Consider the following 20,162-nt stretch of genomic DNA (forward strand, 5'->3'; position numbering starts at 1 on the left):
AGAGACACACACATCAATGTGTGCTTGCTTCTCACGCACCTCCAACTGGGGACCTGGCCCACAACCCAGGCACGTGCCCTGTCTGGGAATCGAACTGGTTACCCTTTGGCTCACAGGCCGGCGCTCAATCCACTGAACTACTCCAGCTAGGGCTCCCCGTGATTCTTTTCTTTTCTTTTCTTTCTTTCTTTCTTTCTTTCTTTCTTTCTTTCTTTCTTTCTTTCTTTCTTTCTTTCTTTCTTTCTTTCTATTTTTATTTTTTTATTTTTGGTGATAAAAGATAGGACTCTATTCAAAACCTGCAGTTTGGGAACAACAGCTTTCCACATATATTAGTCACTTAAGCCTGTCAATAAGGCTGAAGTCTTTAACTCTTTAGTTACAGCTTTAATTACTTATAAGGCTAAACTCTAGTTACATCTTAAATCACTTAAACCTACCAATTAAGGCCAAACTCTAACACCTGAGCTCTCCTAGCATTTCCCCCTGTTAGTTTTTAATTACCTTATTTTTACAGGGTTAGTTTACAAACTAAAACAACATAAGATTGAAAAGCTACACAATTTTGGAAGAATGGCAGGCTTCTGCTTCAGAGCTCTTCCTCTCTAAAACACCCCAAAATAACCCTGCCACCCTCTGCCAGGCCAGCTGAGAGCTACTTCCCATCCAAAACACCGTCTTTTGACTTCACATGTTCAAGTGACTAGATCCTTCCAGGAGGAAGTGGGCAGGACCATAAAGCTGCTGCCTCGTGGTGTCATAACCCTGTCTCTTCCTTAAACTTATCAGCGGACCTTGGTGTCAGCATGGTGGTGACTGTCATCTTGTGTCCTCGTAAGAACAGACTTCTGATAAGATCTGAGGTCAATATCCTGGGTGCTGATAATCTCATGCCAAGAACAGTGGCTTCCTAGGGCACAACCCTAAAGTCACTAATCACAGCACCCACTTGCCCCACCCCCATCCACCTCCCGGCCTCCTTTGCTGACATGCAGACCCTCCTGACTAGCAGCACAAGGGAAGATGGGCCTGGTGGGGAGCAGGAAGGGGGCCGCTCCTAGAGATGGTAGTGAAATCACACACGCGTGTGCTCACTAAGTTCGGCCGGGCCCGGCTTTCTGTCGGTGAAATCACACACATGTACGCTCACAAAGTCCGGCCCGGCCTGGCTCCCTGGCGGAAAGATCACACGTGTGTGCTAAGTCCAGCCATGCACGGCTCCCTGGCAGTGAAATCACACACGTGTGTGCTCACTAAGTCCGACCCAGCCTGGGTCCCTGGAGGTGAAATCACACATGTGCACTCACTAGTCTGGCCCGGCCTGGTTCCCCGGAGGTGAAATCACACATACACGTGCACTCACTAGTTTGGCCCAACCAAACATTCTGGCGGTGAAATCACACATACACGTGCACTCACTAGTCCGGCCTGGCTGGCTCCCTGGCGGGTAAATCACAAACACACGTGCACTCACTAGTCCGGCCCAGCCGGCTCCCCGGCAGTAAAATCACACACATGCGTTCACTAGTCTGGCCCGGCCAGCTCCCTGGCGGGTAAATCACACACACACGTGTCCTCACTAAGTCTGGCCTGGCCAGCTCCCTGGCAGTGAAATCACACATACACGTGCGCTCACTAGTCTGCCCCAAACCGGCTCCCTGGTGGTGAAATCACAACATATGCGCTAAGTCAGGCCGGCTCACTAAGTCTGGCCAGGCCCGGCTCCGTGGTGTTGAAATCACACACACTTGCACTAAGTCCAGCCTGTCCCGTCTCCCTGGCGGGTAAATCACACACACACGTGTGCTCACTAAGTCTGGCCCGGCCGGCTCCCTGGCGGTGAAATCACACACACACATGCGCTCACTAAGTCCAGTCTGGCCCGGTGGTGAAATCACAAACACGTGCGCTAAGTCCGGCCTGGCCCAGCTCCCTGGCAGGTAAATCACACACACACGTGCGCTCACTAAGTCCGGCCCGGCCGGCTCCCCGGCAGTAAAATCACACACGTGCTCACTAGTCCGGCCCGGCCGGCTCCCTGGCGGGTAAATCACACATACACGTGCGCTCACTAGTCTGCCCCAAACCGGCTCCCTGGTGGTGAAATCACAACATATGCGCTAAGTCAGGCCGGCTCACTAAGTCTGGCCAGGCCCGGCTCCATGGTGTTGAACTCACACACAGTTGCGCTAAGTCCAGCCCATCCCGTCTCCCTGGCGGGTAAATCACACACACACGTTCGCTCACTAAGTCCAGCCCAGCCCGGCTCCATGGTGCTGACATCACACACACGTGCGCTCACTAAGTCCGGCCCGGCCGGCTCCCTGGTGGGTAAATCACACACACATGTGCACTCACTAAGTCCGGCCCGGCCGGCTCCCTGGTGGGTAAATCACACACACATGTGCGCTCACTACGTCCGGCCCGGCACGGCTCGGCTCCTTGGCGGTGAAATCACACACACATGAGCATTAAGTCAGGCCCGGCCTGGCTCCCTGGCGGTGAAATCACACATACACGTGCGCTCACTAGTCTGCCCCGGACCAGCTCCCTGGCGGTGAAATCACACACACACAAGAGCGCTCACTATGTCCAGCCTGGCCCAGTGGTGAAATTACACACACTTGCGCTCACTAAGTCCGGCCCGGCCCGGCTTCCTGGCGGTGAAATCACACACACACGTGTGTGTAGATGAAAGTCACAAGCCCTTTGCCGGGGGCCTGCAAGCGGGCCCCCCTACCCAGGTGTCCTGTGATCTCAGCCTGCAAGAACTTGCAAGAGAGTCTTGCTGACGCCAGCAGCTGCACGCGGCTCCTGGTAACTGAGTCACGAAAGCCAGGGAACAAAGCCGGCTGAAGACCTAAGCCTCCTTCCCATCGTGATAACATCGGATGTGGTGCAGACCCTTGGACCCTTACCTGCACACAGTTCTTGGAGACCGGTTTACAAGTCTCTAAGAACAAAGAAGCTTGAAAATTAGTGTCTCCTCTCTCCCATAGCAACTATATTGGATTTGGGACAGACCCTTGGACTTTTTGTGATTTACCGCTTTGCTCTGTAGCCCTATAGGTTAATGTTTGTCCCTCTTAGTGGGATCACGTGAGCTTGTTAGTTCTGTAGCTCTGTAGGTTAATGTATATCCCTTTTAGTGGAAAGAATGTTTGTTACTATGTAAGCCTTTTTAGTTTCTGTTTAGTTTTACTTTAAAAAAAATCTTTTCTGCAACTCAATAAAAGGAATGGTCGGGCTGTGAACAATCGCTGATTACCAGAGAGAGTTACAACCCTCCATTCACAGCTGGCCACTCATCCTGCTTGCTGGACTTAATCTCAGCGTCTCTTTCCACAAATATTAAATGCAACACATGTGCTCACTAAGTCCAGAACAGTCCGGCTCCCCGGAGGTGAAATCACACACGCAATGCGCTCACTAAGTTCGGTCTGGCCTGGCTCCCTGGCGGTGAAATCACACACATGTGAGCTAAATCAGGCCCGCTCACTAAGTCCAGCCGAACCTGGCTCCCTGACGGTGAAATCACACATACACGTGCACTCACTAGTCTGGCCTGGCTCCCTGGTGGTGAAATCACACACACGTGCGCTAAGTCCGGCCCTGCCCGGCTCCCTGACAGTGAAATCACACACACACACACACATGAGCGCTCACTAAGTCCAGCCTGGCCCGGTGGTGAAATCACATACACTTGTGCTCACTAAGTCCAGCCAGGTCAGGCTCCCTGTACGTGAAGTCACACATACATGCGCTCAGTAAGTCCGGCCTGCCCTGGCTCCCTGGAGGTGAAATCACACACACACGTGCGTTAACTAAGTCCAGACCAGCCTGGCTTTCTGGCGGTGAAATCACACACACACGAGTGCTAAGTCCGGCCAGGCCCGGCTCCCTGGTGGTGATATCACACACACATGTTTGCTCACTAAATCCGGCCTGGTCCGGCTCCCTGGTGGTGAAATCAAACAGGCATGCACTAAGTCCAGCCAAGCCCGATTCCCTGGAGGGCAAATCACACACACACGTGCGCTCACTAAGTCCGGCCCAGCCAGGGTCCCTGGCGGTGAAATCACACACATGTGCACTCACTAAGTCCGGCCCGGCCCTGCTTGGCTCCCTGGCATTGAAGTCACAAGTACACAAGTGCTAAGTCCAGCCTGGCCCGGCTCCCTGGCGGGTAAATCACACACACATGTGCACTCACTAAGTCCGGCCCGGCCCAGCTACCTGGCATTGAAATCATAAGCACATGAGCGCTAAGTCCGGCCCGGCCCAGCTACCTGGCGTTGAAATCATAAGCACATGAGCGCTAAGTCCGGCCAGACCCGGCTCCCTGGCGGTGAAATCACACACATGTGCGCTTACTAAGTCTGGCCCGACTCGGCTACATGGTAGGGAAATCACACACACGTGCACTAAGTCCAGCCCCGCCCAGCTCCCTGACGGTGAAATCACACACACACAGGAGCGCTCAATATGTCCAGCCTGGCCCAGTGGTGAAATTACACACACTTGCACTCACTAAGTCTGGACCGGCCTGGCTCTGTGGCAGTGAAATCACACACATGTGCGCTAAGTTAGGCCCACTCACTAAGTCCAGCCTAGCCCAGCTCCCTGGTGTTGAAATCACACATACACATACACTCACTAGTCTGGCCCGGCCCAGCTCCCTGGCGGTGAAATCACGCACACGTGCGCTCACTAAGTCCAGCTGCCCAGCTCTTCGGGTGTTTTTTGGCCTGTCGATGGGCTGCAGCCTGGCTGTGGTCCAAGGCAGGATGTCATGTGGGAGGTGAGAGGAACAGTCACAGCTTGAGCCTCAGGGACCTTCCCAGCTCTGCGTGGCCCTGTGAGGTCTGGAAGAGGTTCAGTATTTGTGCTGAGTACTTGGTCTCTCCGTCTCCCTCTCCCCCAGCCTTCACACATGCTAGGCCATCTGTACACATGGCTGGTCCTTGCTTTCCCTGTGGGCTGAATTCCTTCTCATCCTTGGAAGATCGCCTCTAATGGCCCCTCCTAGACAGAATTCCTCATTCTCCTCCTGGGGAACACATTGGTCCTTCCTCACAAAGGGGCACTTACCACAAGGTTGAGTCCAAAGCCTGTCTGCCTCCCCTGCTGGACCTGAGTTCCTGAGTACCTTTGCTCAGGGCCTGGCATAGATCTGGCATAGAGCTGAGTGAATTAATGAGACTTGCAGGTATGAGTGACAGTGTAAATAAATGGAGAACGGATGCTTGGATGGCTGGGTGGATGGGAAGGGGAGTGGATAGATGGACAGGAAAGGGGGTGGATAAATGAATGGGTGGGTAGATGAAGAGATGATAGATAAATGAGGGTGGGTAGTGGATAAATAGGTGTATATATGGATGAACAGATTAATGGATTTCAGATAGGGTCAGGGGATGGAAGAGGAAGTCACTTTGCCAAGAAGTGTGGGCCTCTCTTCTGTTCTCTAGAGCAGCCTATCTTTCTATGAGTTCCCCTTCCTCCCATAAGCTGGAATCCTGCAGGCTAGATACAGAGAATTCTTCTGGGTCCTTCTTTTATCTCCAAACTTTGCATTTTAAGGGGTCAGACAGAACAGGAGTGGCTAAAATGTATTGAACTTTCACTATGTGCCAGACACTGCGCTAGATATCTCTTTCTTTTTTTTAAAGATTTTATTTATTTTTAGAGAGGGGAAGGGAGGGAGAAAGAGAGGGAGAGAAACATGAATGTGTGGTTGCCTCTCCTGCACCTCCAGCTGGGGACTTGGCCTGCAACCTAGGCATGTGCCCTGACTGGGAATCAAACTGGTAACCCTTTGGTTCACAGGCTGGCGCTCAATCCACTGAGCCACACCAGCCAGGGCTGTACTAGGTTTTTCTACAGATGTGGTCTTGTTTAATGAAAACAGAACCACAGTTTTATGAAATAGATCCTGTTATCCCCGTTTTACAGTTGAGAAAACAGGTTTAGAGAAGTTAAGTGACTTGCCCAAGGTCATACAGCTTCTGTCTAGGAAGGATGGGATTTGAACTCAAAACCTGCTCAAGAGGTCAGTGCTGAATGTGCTAGAGATCAAATGACACCAAGGAGACAGGCAGGGATGGTGGGGAGTAAGCACAGCTCTGCTCTGGACACAAGGGCTCTGAATTCCAGTTCTGGCTTGGCCTCTGTTTTACTGAGACACCCTGGATAGGACTTGGTCGCTCTCTGGGCCTCAGTGTCCCTGTGTGTACTTGATGCCCCTAGAGGCCTTTTCCAGGTGAATGATATACACTGAGGTGATGTGAATGGCTCCTGGCCCTCCCTGCAGGATGCTCCCTCACCTTCCCTGGCAGCAGGGAGGTCAAAGTGCAGTGCCATCTTGGGGTAATGGTTAACTAGACCTGACACCCCATCTATAAGAAGCCACCCTGACTGGCCAAGACTCCACAGGATGCAGTGGGTGAAGGTGCTTGGTGGGGTGGTGGGGGCCGCTGCCCTCTTGGGGCTGGGGATCATCCTGGGTCACTTTGCCATCCCCAAAGGGGCCAGCCCACCAGCCTCCAGTGACTCACTCTCCCAGGACCTGGACCCAGAGATCCTTGAGATCGTTATGGGACAGCTTGATGCCAGCAGGATCCGGGAGAATCTCAGGTGAGAGGCCTATCTATCTGCCCCTTCTGTTTGCCTGAGGCCCCTCCCTGACCCTGGGCCTGCCCTCGCTCTGCCCATCCTGCAGAGAACTCTCTAGGGAGCCACACCTGGCCACCAGCCCTGGGGACGAAGCACTGGTCCAGCTGCTGCTGCGGCGCTGGCAGGACCCAGAGTCAGGCCTGGACTGGGCTGAGGCCTCCACGTACGAAGTGCTGCTGTCCTTCCCCAGTCAGGGGCAGCCTAACCGCGTGACCATTGGTGAGGTCCTGCCTGCCCTGGCTTAGGGCTGCCTGTGGGGTGGGGGGGCCGTGGGGCCCAGTCCTGACACGGCTCTCCTTTCACAGTGGATCCCACTGGTGACATACTCTTCTCCTGTAGTGAGAGCGAAGCGAACCTGACTGGGGAGCAGGGGGGGCCCGATGTGGTACCACCCTATGCTGCCTACGCTCCCCCTGGAACCCCACAGGTGGGCCTAGAGCATGCCCACCCCACTGCCATGGCTCTCACTCCAGCTTCCCCCATCCTGACCCCACCCCCAGAATTTACTCCTCCATACTCCATTGCTACTTCTTTCACCCATCGCTTAGCCTCTCAATAAACGCTAATAGCCTCTGCTCCAAGCCAGGCCAGCTACAGGGTACATGGACACAGAGGAAACCAGGTGTAACTGTGCTTAGGGAGCTTACAAACTCTCGGTGAGGTGGGGAACCGGAATCTGAACCCTTTCTCCTGCCCCCCAGCTTTCCCTCTCATTTCCCACCCCGTCTGGCTCTAAGGATTGCCTCCTCTTGGGACTAGGGCCTCCTTGTCTACGCCAACCGGGGCACGGAGGAAGACTTTAAGGAGCTGCTGGCTCAGGGCATCCAACTCAACGGCACCATCGCCCTGACCCGCTATGGGGGTGTAGGACGAGGAGCCAAGGTGAGCAGCAGCCCGCCCTGCAGGGGCTGGGTCAGGACAGGGGCCCAGCAGTGGACAGGGGAATGTGGGAGGCGGGGGAAGGAGTAGTGCTGACTTGTGGGTCGAGTTGTATTTGTGTTATGCCATTGATGTGCTGTGTGACCTTGGATACCTCCTCTAACCTCTCTGAGCCTCAGGAAATAGAGGAATTAGGTGAGTTTTCTTTTTTAAAAAATAATTTATTTATTTGTTTCATTTTTAGAAAGAGGGTAAAGGAGAAAGAGAGGGAGAGAAACATCACTGTGTGGTTGCCTCTCACTCGCGCCCCCAACTGGGGACCTGATGCGCAACCTAGTTATGTGCCCTGACTGGGAATCGAACCAGCGACTCTTGGTTTGCAGGCCAACGCTCAATCCACTGAGCCACACAAGCCAGGGTTGAATTAGGCAGTTTTCAATGTTGATATTTAGGGAGTCTCAGTCCTCCTGGGAAATAGTTCTGAATATTCAACTTAAATCCCTCCACTTGCCCTCCCCGCCACCTGCCTCTTTTCCATTAAAATGTTTGACCAAATATTACAATCTATGGTTTTAACATTTTATAAATATAAAAAGGTATAGAGTGAAAGACAGTTCGTGTGTAATGGATACAGAATTTCAGATTTGCAAGACGAAAAGAATTCTTAAGATGGATGGTGGTGATGATCGTTACACAGTAATATGAATGTACTTAATCCCACTGAGCTGTTCACTTTAAGATTGTTAAGACAGTAAATGTTATGTTATGCATACTTTATCACAGGTTTTAAAGAAGTGTCCATGATAAGAGCTGAAAAAAAGCAAAAGGAAGAAAAGAACAGAAAAAAGGTGGAGGGACAGGCATGATGGAGTTTCCAGTGTAAGGGAGAGAAAACTGTTAGTTTATGAAATGTCTATTCATAGTGTCTTTTGGAAGAAGCACATATGAATACATATTCGCATTCCCCCCCTCTTTCTACATAGAAGTAGCAGACTATACCCACTGTTCTGAAAAGTATTTTTTCACATAAATATGTCTTGGAAATCGTCCTCAATTGGTACATAAACTCTGTCCTTGTTCTAGTTTTTTAAAGGTACTGTTTTGTTTTTATTGTGGCAAAAACACGTGTAACGAAGTGTCCTATTTTAACCAGTGTTAAGTGCACAATGCAGTGGCATTAAGAACATTCACAAAATTGGGCAGCGATCGCCACCGCCCATTTCCAGGACTCTTTTATCATTCCAAATGAAACCCTGTCCCCATCAAACACTAACCCTTTCCCCCTCTCCCCCTCTCTGCCCCTGGTGACTTCTCTTCAACCTTCTGTCTCTATGAATTTGCATATTCTGGGTATCTCATCTAAGAGGAATCATACAGTATTTGTCCTTTTATGCCTCTGTCTTATTTCCCTTAGCATAATGTTATCAAGGTTCATCAAGGGTGTATCAGAATTTCCTTCTCTTTATAGGCTGAGTAATAGTCTCTTGCATGTTTTATGCCACGTTTTGCTTTTCCATCCATCCGTCGATGGACACCCGAGTTCTTTCTCCCTTTCGGCTATTGTGAACAGCACCACGATGAACATGGGGGGACCGGCACGGCCTGGTTCTCTTATATGGCTGCATGGTGTTCCCTAGTAGTTTATTCAGCCAGAGCCCCCTGACAAGCACTGGCTTGCCTGTGCCCGACAGCCTTTGCTCTCTAAAGCAGCTCTGCAGTAACGGGCTCGGCAAGCATCATCCTGCCGGTGGGAAGACAGAGCTCTCCTGGCTTCCATGGCGAGCAAAGGAGGGCATGCGTCCTCCTTACCCACCTAAACTAGCCTCCTCCTCCTCCTGTAGGCTGTGAACGCCGCCAAGCATGGGGTGGCGGGGGTGCTGGTGTACACGGACCCCGCAGACATCAATGATGGCCACAGCTTGCCCAACGAGACCTTCCCACACTCCTGGCACCTGCCTCCCTCGGGGGTGGAGCGAGGCTCCTACTATGAGTATTTTGGAGACCCCCTGACTCCCTACCTTCCGGCCAACCCCTCCTCCTTTCGCCTGGACCCCGCCACTGCCTCCGGATTTCCCCCAATTCCCATTCAGCCCATTGGCTTCGAGGATGCGAAAGTCCTTCTGTGGTGAGCCTGTGCCCTGGTGTCTCCCGCCCATCCCCCAGTGGCCTCCAGACTTCCGACCTACACACCTACATTTGCTCTGAAGGCTCTCCCCCTCCTCCCCAGTAACCTCCAGGGAACGTTGGCCTCAGTCGCCTGGCAGGGGGCCCTGGGCTGTGACTACAAGTTGGGGCCAGGCTTCCAGCCTGATGGAATCTTTGCAGGCAGGTGAGATGGGGCCCCTCCTCCCCCAGCTCTCCTCTCCCCTTCCCTTGTTAGGCTGCGCTGACTGGAGTTTCCCCTCTGCCCACTTCTTCTGCCCTTTCTCTTTCTTCTCTCTCCCAAGCCTTCCCCTGACTCCAAAATATCTGTCTTGTCTTTGGGGGAACCAGGAGAACAGCTGCATGGCCCCCAAGTTCCTATGGGGTCCCCCCACCTTATCTCGGGCTTCCACTCTCCAGCCACCCCTCTCCTGAACACACCAAGCCCATTTCCCAGTCAGGGCCTCTGCACGTGCTGTTCCCTCTGCGGAGCACACTCTTCCCGATGCTCCTGCCATTCCCGGCTTGCACTTGCCACTGGGTAACCTGTCCCACATCAGCTCGTTAGTGGGGTCCCAGGCCCCTTCACCTCCTGCGGTTGCTCACTTCCTCGCGGTCTGTCTGGCTCGGCAGAGGGAGGCCTCACGAGGCTGAGTCCATGTCTACCATTGCCCAGAGCCTAGTGCGGTGCCGGCATGCGCTAAGTATCTAATAAGTACTCACGGACAGAGGGAGTGCGTAACTCAGCGGAAAAGAGAACAGGAATCAGAAGAGCTGGGCTCTAGCCTTGCTCCGCTGGGCCCCAGTTCCTCCTGCGCTGGGGCAGGGAGTCGGGGCAGCAGGGGTCGAGGGAAATGAGCAAGGCCAACACTCGGTCACCCCCTTGACGCCCCCAGCCAGGTGAACGTGAGCGTTCACAACCGCCTGGAGCTGCGGAACTCCTCCAACGTCCTGGGGATCATCCGCGGGGCTGTGGAGCCTGGTGAGCACCCCCTCACGCTTCCCCGCGCCCCCAGGACCCACCCTGCTCTGAGTGCCCTGACCACGTCCCCTCTGTCCCTTCCGCCTGGCCTGGCCGGCTCCCCCTCTTTATGGTTTCTGACTCTACTCCTTTCGCCAGACCGTTACGTGCTGTATGGAAACCACCGGGACAGCTGGGTGCATGGGGCCGTGGACCCCAGCAGTGGCACCGCTGTCCTCCTGGAGCTCTCCCGCGTCCTGGGGACCCTGCTGAAGAAGGGTGAGGACGCCCCTCTCCCCTGGTCCGGGGGCTCTCCCCTCAGGAGCTCATCTCCAAGCCCATTCCTTCCTAGCTCTGGGCACCCTGTCCCCCCTCCCCCCTCTCATTCTCCAGTGCCCACTTGTGCCAAGCCTGAGGGCGCCAGGGGCAGACAGGCATAGACCCCAGCCCTGGCTTCGGGTAGCCCAGTGTGGACCATTGATTAATTCATGCGGTAGCTTCTGAGAGCCTTCTGGTGCCCCTTGATGGAAGGATGGCCCGATGCTGCTGTGAGCAAGGCAGTGCCCAGGCTCTGCCCTCCGGAGCCTCAGCCCCGTTCTTCTGATTAACTCAATGCCTACTGTATGTCCGGCCAGTTCTAAGCACCGATATCCCGCAGCGAGCACCCAGAGTTCCTGGGTATAATGACAATTAGGATGTGTGTTATAAAGAAACGTATCTGAAGGCCTTTCCAGGTGCAAGTCAGAGGGCAGTTCAGAGAACAGGGGGTGGATCCAGGTGGAGGACACAGTATGTGGCCAGGTGGCAGGGCAGTAGGGCCAGTTTGGAGTTCCACCCAAGGGCAGCAGGGAGCTGGGGAGGGATTTCAGTCAAGAGAGGGACAGGGGGGAGCCCAAATTTTAGATGGTTTCCTCTGCTACGGTGGGGGAGGTATGAGTGGCAGGCCTTGTGTGGGGGGACCATCAGAGGCTTTGCCGTCCTCAGAGCCAGGAGAGGTGGGAGCTTGGACCAGGTAGGGGCAGTGGGAGAGAGAGACAGTGGGGAGACCTGGGGTCTGTTGGTGACAGTGGTGAGGGAGAGGATGGGTGGGGGTTCCCGGATTTCTCACTTCTGGTCTGAGCAGCCCAGTGTGTGTGGCGGGGCCATCCATGAAAAACAAAACAGGACCAGAGAGCTGATCACTGATTGGGGAGAACAGAATTCAGTTCCTCGCGTAATGACTTTCTTCTTTCTTTTTTAGTGTGGTAAACTATACACACCACAAAATTTACCCCTTTAACCGTTCCCCCTTCCACTGCTTTCCTTTTTCAATTTAAGGGCTTATTCCCATGCTTTGATGTAACCACCTCTCAAGCACAGGCAGGCTGGGAGACCCTTGATTCTCAATGTTGGAAGGGCGTGCAACGTTCTAATTTCACGTCTTGTATCCGCTACAAAGTGCATACATAGAACTGACCCCCTTCACCCTGTACACCCACCGCCCAGCCCCCTTTTCCTGGGTAACCACCGATCAGATTGTTCTCTACATCTTTGAGTTTGTTTTTGTTTTACTTCATTTGTTTGTTACCTTCTAGCGCCTTTTAACTGTGCAGGACAGTAACATTAAGTATCTTCACAATTTTGTGCAACCGTCACCGCCGTCCATCACTAGAACCTTTTCACCTTCCATTAGAGCTGACATTCTAAAGTTATAACAATCTAATTTGAATTGGACCGACTTAACTTCAATCACATACGAAAACTACTCTTCCAAAGCTGTCCTTCCCATTTGTTATCAGTGTCACAAATTACAACTTTACAGATTGTGTGCCCATTCTCATATTGATTTTGAGGTGCCGAGGAGACATTTGGGGGGAGGGCAAGCAGACAGCTGAAGGTGCTGACCTCCAGGTTAGAAAAGAGAACCTGGAGAGTCGGTGGCGTAAATGATATGTGGAAACACAGGTGTGGTTGTGATTTACTGATGGGAGTGGAGAGTAAGAAGAATCTTGGAAAGGGAGCCTGGGCTCTTGATCTGACCTCCTTTGGTAGTGCAGGAATTCCTGTCTTTATTATTATTGTTGTTAAGTGTTTTATTCTGAAATAATTTCAGACTTACAAGAGTAGCAGAAAGAGTACAAAGAAGCCTTCCTTCAGATATTCCTGCTATTAATGTATTGCCTTGTTTGCTCTCTGTGTTTTCTGAAGTGTTTGAAAGTTGCAGAAATGCTGCACCTTTACCCATAAACATGTCGCTGTATAGCTCCTGAAATAGCCACAGGGCCATATCAGAATCAGGAAATTAACAATTTTGCCCTTGTTCCTATAATGACCTTTAGAACAAAAGAATTCTCTGGTTCAAGCCAATCCAGGATCACATGTTGCGTGTGGAGTCGTTGCATGTGTACTGTATAATAGTTCTTTGTATAATAGTTCTTTAGCTGCTCTTTGTCTTTCTTGATTCTGGTATTATCCTGTTGAATGTCCCTTGGTTTGGGTTTATCTGATTAGATTCAGGCGATTCATTTTTGGCAGGGAAGAGTATGGAAATTTATAATTGCAAGCATGTGATAATTGTATACATACTTTTTCCATTTACAACAAAAAAGATGAGCAATGATTAAAGGGGACTGAGCTGCAGCCAGAGATGGGAGCACAACCAGGAGCATGGGTCGTGACGGAGGGTGACAGGGAGGCCGGGGGAAGTCACAGGACGAGCTGGGGACCATGGCAAGAGCAGTGTGGGCATAGAGACGAGAGATGGAAGCCAGGCTGCACGAGGCTGTGAGAGGCAGTGTGGGGCATTGATTAAGCCCCCGGACTCTGCAGCCAGGCCTTGGGTTTGAACCCTGGCTCTCTGCTTACCAACTGGGTCACTCTGGGCTCCAGGAAGGCTTGGCTGGAGAGGTGTCAGGACTTACCTCTTGGCTGCCCCGCCCCCTTCCAGTCTTCGGTCCTCTCCACATCCCCAACCTTTCCTTTAAGTCATCCCCGGGAGGGCCCCTGCCCTCCAACCCTTCGTTCTTGTCCCCAGGCACCTGGCGCCCCCGCAGATCAGTCGTGTTTGCGAGCTGGGGGGCAGAGGAGTTTGGGCTCATTGGCTCCACAGAATTCACGGAGGTGAGTGAGCCTCAAGGGAGGCCGATCAAAGGGATCCCCGGCGCGGGGTAGTGCCAGGCTGACGTCGCCCCACATCCCCCACCACCTCCCGCACCCGCAGGAGTTCTTCAGCAAGCTGCAGGAGCGCACCGTGGCCTACATCAACGTGGACATCTCGGTGTTTGGTACGGAGGGCGACTGGGCGAACTCAGGAGGGAAGTAAGGGGAGGGCGCCTTGACAGTCTTTCTCTGATCCTCCCGCAGCCAATGCCACCCTAAGAGCTCAGGGAACGCCCCCGGTCCAAAGCGTCATCTTCTCCGCAGCCAAACAGGTGGAGGGGGCGGGGCCGGAGCTGGTACTTATTGTGAGGGGCGAGGGGCTGGGATCGGGGAGGGGCCCGAGGGGCCCACCCCGAGACTAGACGCCTCTCTCGTCAGGTTCCCGCACCAGGCCCCAGCGGCCTCAGCATCTACAACAACTGGATCCGGTATTTCAACCGCAGCAGCCCGGTGTATGGTCTGGTCCCCAGGTGAGCCCAGGGCCGGAACTGGGGCCCCCGGTGGGCGGGCTGGCCCAGCAGCCTCTAGCCGATCCTCCTTCCCACAGCTTGGGCTCTCTGGGTGCTGGCAGCGACTATGCCCCCTTCATTCACTTCCTGGGCATCTCCTCCATGGACATCGCCTACACCTACGACCGGGTGAGCGGCAGCCCCCTCCTCTCCTTCAGGCTGCTCTGGTGCGGTGGTGCGGTCTGAATCTGGCTCCATCACTCACTCACTGTGCCACATCAGCCAAGTCTCTTAACTTCTCTGAGAATCTGCTTATGCTCATCTAATTTATCCAATTTAATCGTCGTCGTCGGCAGCCGTCCGTCTCGAGAGACGATGGTGTAGCTTCTTAAGTGTCTATCTGCACCGCCGAGAATGGCTGTGCAGTCCGACTCGGGAGTGACATGGCATCTGTCTCCTCCCGTGTTGAATTGACATCTTGCGATGACGCTGGAGTGTCCTCTCCAGTGGAGCTGAAGCTACAGAGCCTGGGCAGGGTGATATGGAGGGTCTGCTGTTGCCCATGCAGCAGACCCCCCCTCTCTTCGCAGCTGAAGGGTCCAAGGGAAAGACGGAGTCGATACAGCTTGGCTTCAGGTGCGCCGCAGGAGTTGCCGGTGTTGACTACAACGTCAAACCGCCTTAGGGACTCCGGCTCCGGATTTTCTGTCGGGGTTTACTCCCTTAGCCTTTCCCCAGAAGAGGTATGCCGCAAGGCAGCGGAGGTTTTTTGGAGTCAGAGTTTTCCTTCTCTGATGTACCCTGACTGGAAGATCGAACCAGCGACACTTAGCTCGCAGGCCGACGCTCAATCCACTGAGCTAAACCAGCCAGGGCAATATCCAATTTAATATGCTATTGATTATGCCCTGGCTGGGTAGATCGTTGGTTAGAGCGTCACCCAGATACACCGAGGTTGCGGGTTCAATCCCTGGTCAAGGCACATACAAGAAAACCACCAATGAATGCATAAATAAGTGGAACAACAAACCCATGTTTCTCCCTCCCTCCCTCTCTAAAATCAATAAATAAAATTAAAAAAATATACCACTGATTTTAAGATGCACCATTATGACATGCACTACTCAGGAGGGGGAAAAAAACCCTGTCAACTAGTTGTAGGATAACATTGACCGTAAGAAGCATCCTGATTCTCGAGATCTTAAAGTGTGAAAAGTTTATCTCAGAATAATTAAGTAACAGTGTCAAACAGGGAGGGTTCCTAGCATTGCTGTGACAGAGAAATGAGATAAAGGATGCAGAATGCTAGCCTGTGTCTCAAAAGCTGTTTTTCCCCTTCATGGCCACACTGCTCCTGGGTAGGGAAGCTGGATTTAAATGGTCTGACTCCAAAGCCCCAGGATCTCCTCTATGTGAAGGGGGAAACTGGTGCCTGCCCACGTCTGCCACATACTGTGTGATGTCAGACAGGTTACTTAACCTCTTCAAGCACCAGTTTCTTCCTCTGCAAAGTGGGAATTCTAGAACCTACCTCATGGATGGGGCAATGACTTGATAATGTCCCTACCTTGTAGCTCACTGTAGGTCCACCTCCTCCCTCTTCCCACCTCAAGCCTCTCATCTCGGGGTTTTGTTCCCCCAGAGCAAGACCTCAGCCCGGATCTACCCCACCTACCACACAGCCTTCGACACCTTTGGTTACGTGGACAAGTTTGTGGACCCTGGTGAGGAGAGGTGGAACGGGCCCTTGAGGCTGGAGGAGGATGGGCTGAAGGCTGAGCCCTGCCCATGTCGCCCTCCCTGCAGGCTTCAGCAGCCACCAGGCTGTGGCCCGGACGGCAGGGAATGTGATTCTTCGGCTCAGTGACAGCCTTTTCCTGCCTCTCAATGTCAGTGACTACAGTGAGACCCTCCGAAGCTTCCTGCAGGCCGCCCAGCAGGACCTCGGGGCCCTGCTAGAGCAGCACAGCATCAGCCTGGGTATGAAGGCCCCCTGACGTGGAGGCACAGGGGAACCTGCACTCCCAGGGCTGAGGTGCTGGCTGTACCCACAGGGCCTCTGGTGACTGCAGTGGAGAAGTTTGAGGGGGCAGCTGTGGCCTTGGGCCGACACATATCAGCGCTGCAGAAGGGAACCTTCAAGTGAGCAAGGGCAGCAAGCAGGTGTCCGGGAGGGGCGGGGGCACCCAGGGCGAGATGCAGACTGGCAGCTCGGATGCAGGTCCAGAGTGACCAGCAGGCCCTGCTACCTCCAGCCCCCTGCAGGTCCGGATGGTCAATGACCAGCTGATGCTCTTGGAACGAAGCTTCCTGAACCCTCGAGCCTTCCCAGAGGAACGCTACTATAGGTGAGCCTGTCCTAAAGCTCTTGGGAGATGGGGTGAGGCTGGGTAATGGGCACTGAGCAAGGAGAACATCAGCAGTTCGCTGGCCTTTAGGGGAATCAGGTTCAGAGGAAGGGATGCAAATCAGTCGAGGTCACCCTGGGACTAGAACCTATATCTGCTACCACCAGCTTTCAGAGGCAGTGGGAGGTGCTTTTGGGCCTAGCTTTATACAGCTGAGCCCATTCCAGGCTAAGCTCCCCCCATTTCTGACCCCCGAATGACCCTGATTCTTCCTTATTTCTCCTGTTAGCCATGTGCTCTGGGCACCCCGCACCGGCTCCGTAGCCACATTCCCAGGCCTGGCCAATGCCTGTTCCAAGGCCATGAATACAGGCCCAGGATCTGCAGCCTGGGCTGAGGTGGAGAGGCAGCTCAGCATTGTGGTGGTGGCCCTGAAGGGTGCAGCAGCCACCCTGAGGCCTGTGGCTGACCTCTGACCCCACCACCACCCTTTATCCTATCCCTAATCCACTCCAGTTTTCTTTGGGTGTGTCCCAGTCTTCCCTGATGCCGAGAGGGCACAACCACGGAATCCTCTCAAGCTTCTGAAGCAACAGCTCAGGGTCCTACTAGTTATGGTCGCCTGAGGAGAGTGACAAGCCCTGGATGAAAGTCTCCTGCATTCTGGCTCTCGGTTGGCAGAGGGTGGGGAACAGGAGGTGTGGACGACGGGAGTGGCAAAACTCCCAATTGCTCTTTGTGGTGGGTGGGTGAGGACAGGATGCATAATGCCAACCTTAGATGCCAGCTCAGAGTCCTTAGGGCCACCTCTCAGGAACCAGCAGGGAAACTGAGGCCCAGGGTAAACAGGGCCTTGCCCACTCTGGGTTCCTCTACCCTCACACCCCTGGCATTTCTCAGCTCCTCTCTGCCCTCCCCCAAATAAATCAAGCCTAGCTATTATCCCTACAAAACAAGCTCCTTTTATTATGTGGGAATCGTGGAAAAGAAACCTGAATGCTCACACGCAGTCCTCGGCTATTCGTGCCCAGGACTTGGATTTGTCCCCACCCTCATCCTCCTGCTCTGCCATGACTATTTCCTCCAGGGTTTGCCCTCCAAGTTTGTTCCCTACCAACACTTTGCAGGTCCCAGCAGGTGGCAGTCCTTCCTCAGTGTAGCGACCCCTCAGGAACACAACTCTCTCCTGTCCATCCAAGGGCAGTCCATGGGCCTGGCAAAGGTCCCGTGCCTCCTCGGGCCCATCCAGGGCCAGCAGGTGGACCATGAATCCTAGGGGTATGGTCTGGCCCTTGGGGGTGCTCAGGGCAGAAGCAAAGCGGGCCAGGGCCCTGCGACGGGCGTGGCCCACGTGGCACTGCACCGCACAGCTCTGCAGGTACGGCAGGGTCCGCAGCAGGCGGAACAGGCGGGCGGCGTTGCCTTCGCGGAAGGCTGCGTCCACAGCCAGGGCTGCGCGCAGGGCTGGGCGGGAACGCAGGGCGGCGGGCAGCTGCAGAACTTCATTAAGGGCCTCCACCGAGCCTGTGAGGGCGGGAAGCCGGGATGAGAACGGGATGAGTCCTTCCAGGAGCAGGCCCACTTTCCACGCTGTTCTCTCATGCGTCCCCTGCCCACCCACCAGCTCCGGTCCTCCATCAAACTTGCCCCCCCACCTCAGTCCCGCCCACCAACCACCTCTGGCCACGCCCCTCGCCTGGATCAAGCCACCTCCACTCTCCCCCTTTTCCCAGCAGCCCTCGCTGCGGTTGCCCCCTCAAACAGTCTGCATCCTCATACAGTGAGGCTGTGTTTTTGGATGAGGGGAACAGGCCCGGATAACTCAACTACTTGCCTGGGACTGTCCTACAGTTGACATCTAGTAGAAACCGATCCAATGAAGTCCAAGTTTTCTGACTTGGAACCCAGCCCTTTCTCCATTGCCGTACCTGCCGCATGGATTACCGCACAGGCTCGGCCACACCTTCCCCTGTCCACCTGGTAAGGCCATTTCTTCGAGGAGTTACTGGCCCTGCTTCCCTTCCAGAAGAATCACGGGCACTGGAACCTTTGGTCACTTTTGTAAACTGAGGCTTTTGACCCATTAGTGGATTAAGTCAAGAGCATTTTATTACATTAAATAGAACTTACTAGAATGCACCATGCATCCACAGAAAGGATCTAAAGTCTTGAAACTTATGTCTCATATATTCGTAGGCATTTAAGTTCTTGGATGCTTTACAACACTAACTGGAGGTTTAAAAAGTTTGAAAATTACAAGCCAATTTTCCTGTTCCAACCCCATCCCCTCCGCTTTTATTGGAGAAAACTGACACACAGATGGGAAGGGACAGGTCTGAAGGCCCACGGCGGGGGCTGGCGCACCTTGGACTTGGACTTGACACACATTTAAAGGCAGGGACGGGGGAGGGCTAAACAGGTGAGACTTTAAAGCTTCTCGTTCCGTCCCGGCACCCACTGTCCACATGCAGGGTACCCCGCGCCCGCGTTCTGTGCCGCTGCCGGGTCTGCGACTCACCCAGGTTATAGAGCAGAAAGAGGCCCTGGAAGGCGGCTTGGCGGGGGTGCGGCCCGGCGCCCTGCGCGTAGCAGCGCCTCAGCGAACCGAAGCCCTCCTGCACCTGGGCCTGCAGCAGCACCGGGTCCACGGGCCCGCACGCTGCGTTGGGCCCGAGCCGCGCCACCACGACCAGCAGCACGGCCAGCGCCGCCTCCAGCACCACCGCCGCCTCGGCCTCGCCCGCGCTCTGCAGGGCCAGGTCCAGACGCACGGCGCGCAACCGGTCCGCCACGAAGCTGGCCACCTCCGCGCGGGAGGCGTCGGCGCGCTCCGCCACCTCGCCGGCCAAATAGCGGACGGTGGCCAGCAGCACGGACGGCGGGCGGAGCTGGCTCGGCTGGGGCCGGGCCTTTCCGGCGGCCGGCCGGCTGTACTCCTTCACAGCGCGCTGCGGGTCAGCGCGGGGCAGGTCCCCGTGGCACCCGGGCTCCATCTCGAAGCGATGCAGGCGGCCCTCCTTTTCGCGTCGTGAGCGCTCGGCGGCTGGGCACATGTCGGGGCAGGTGCCCACCGGCAGCTCACAGCTGGGCATGGGTGGGCTGCGGGGAGAGGATGGGCGCTCAGCATCCCGAGGACGGCGGCGGCCCCTCGCCCCATTTTGCGGACTGCGGAGGCTGGGAGGAGACGGGGCGGAGTATAAGGCCCCCGCCAACCGTCCGGCAGCCGCCCCGCTCACCGAGTCCCGTTGCCTCCCACAAAGCCTCAAGCGGGTCTCCCGAGATGCACCGCGTTGTAGTTCCGTGCGGCTGCCAGAGCAGCAACCGTCCCCGTAGCGGGCGGACACTCCCCAACACCCCAGTTTGTAGTCCCTTCCGCAGCCAATCGCGTTGCAGGGGGCGGGCAGGAGCGGAGCCGCGCCAGTCCAGCGCACTTTGCGGTTAGTGTTCGGGGCTGGCACCCACCTCAAAACGAGTTCCTCCCCACCATCCCCTCTGATCAATGAACTTGCCCAATCGGCCATACTGTCACTCTCTGCTGTTTCCCTGGAGACTGTGCTCCCCATTTTCTAGATC

The 20,162-nt window shown here is 54.6% G+C and overlaps 2 protein-coding genes across 2 annotated transcripts; one reads left to right on the forward strand and one right to left on the reverse strand.

The window, feature by feature from the left end:
• Positions 1 to 6,433: 6,433 nt before the first annotated feature.
• Positions 6,434 to 17,556, forward strand: NAALADL1 (N-acetylated alpha-linked acidic dipeptidase like 1). The gene is made up of 18 exons (XM_090258941.1): positions 6,434 to 6,633; positions 6,719 to 6,891; positions 6,978 to 7,099; positions 7,432 to 7,554; positions 9,393 to 9,676; positions 9,779 to 9,880; positions 10,590 to 10,675; positions 10,814 to 10,933; positions 13,668 to 13,753; positions 13,854 to 13,917; positions 13,997 to 14,064; positions 14,171 to 14,262; positions 14,340 to 14,430; positions 15,884 to 15,965; positions 16,048 to 16,221; positions 16,296 to 16,383; positions 16,497 to 16,589; positions 16,879 to 17,556. Exons 1-18 carry the CDS (start codon positions 6,434 to 6,436, stop codon positions 17,063 to 17,065), a joined length of 2,235 nt encoding a protein of 744 aa, XP_090115067.1. The 3' UTR covers positions 17,066 to 17,556.
• Positions 17,529 to 19,890, reverse strand: SAC3D1 (SAC3 domain containing 1). The gene is made up of 3 exons (XM_090258916.1): positions 19,826 to 19,890; positions 19,108 to 19,688; positions 17,529 to 18,113 (listed from the first exon to the last, which is right to left on the reverse strand). The coding sequence occupies exons 2-3, from the start codon at positions 19,679 to 19,681 to the stop codon at positions 17,590 to 17,592; spliced, it is 1,098 nt and encodes a 365-aa protein (XP_090115042.1). The 5' UTR covers positions 19,682 to 19,688; positions 19,826 to 19,890; the 3' UTR covers positions 17,529 to 17,589.
• Between the last annotated feature and the right edge of the window lie 272 nt (positions 19,891 to 20,162).

The sequence above is a fragment of the Furipterus horrens genome, unplaced genomic scaffold (genome assembly GCF_987537825.1).
Source record: "Furipterus horrens unplaced genomic scaffold, mFurHor1.1.pri manual_scaffold_2, whole genome shotgun sequence".
Classification (NCBI taxonomy): Eukaryota; Metazoa; Chordata; class Mammalia; order Chiroptera; family Furipteridae; genus Furipterus; species Furipterus horrens.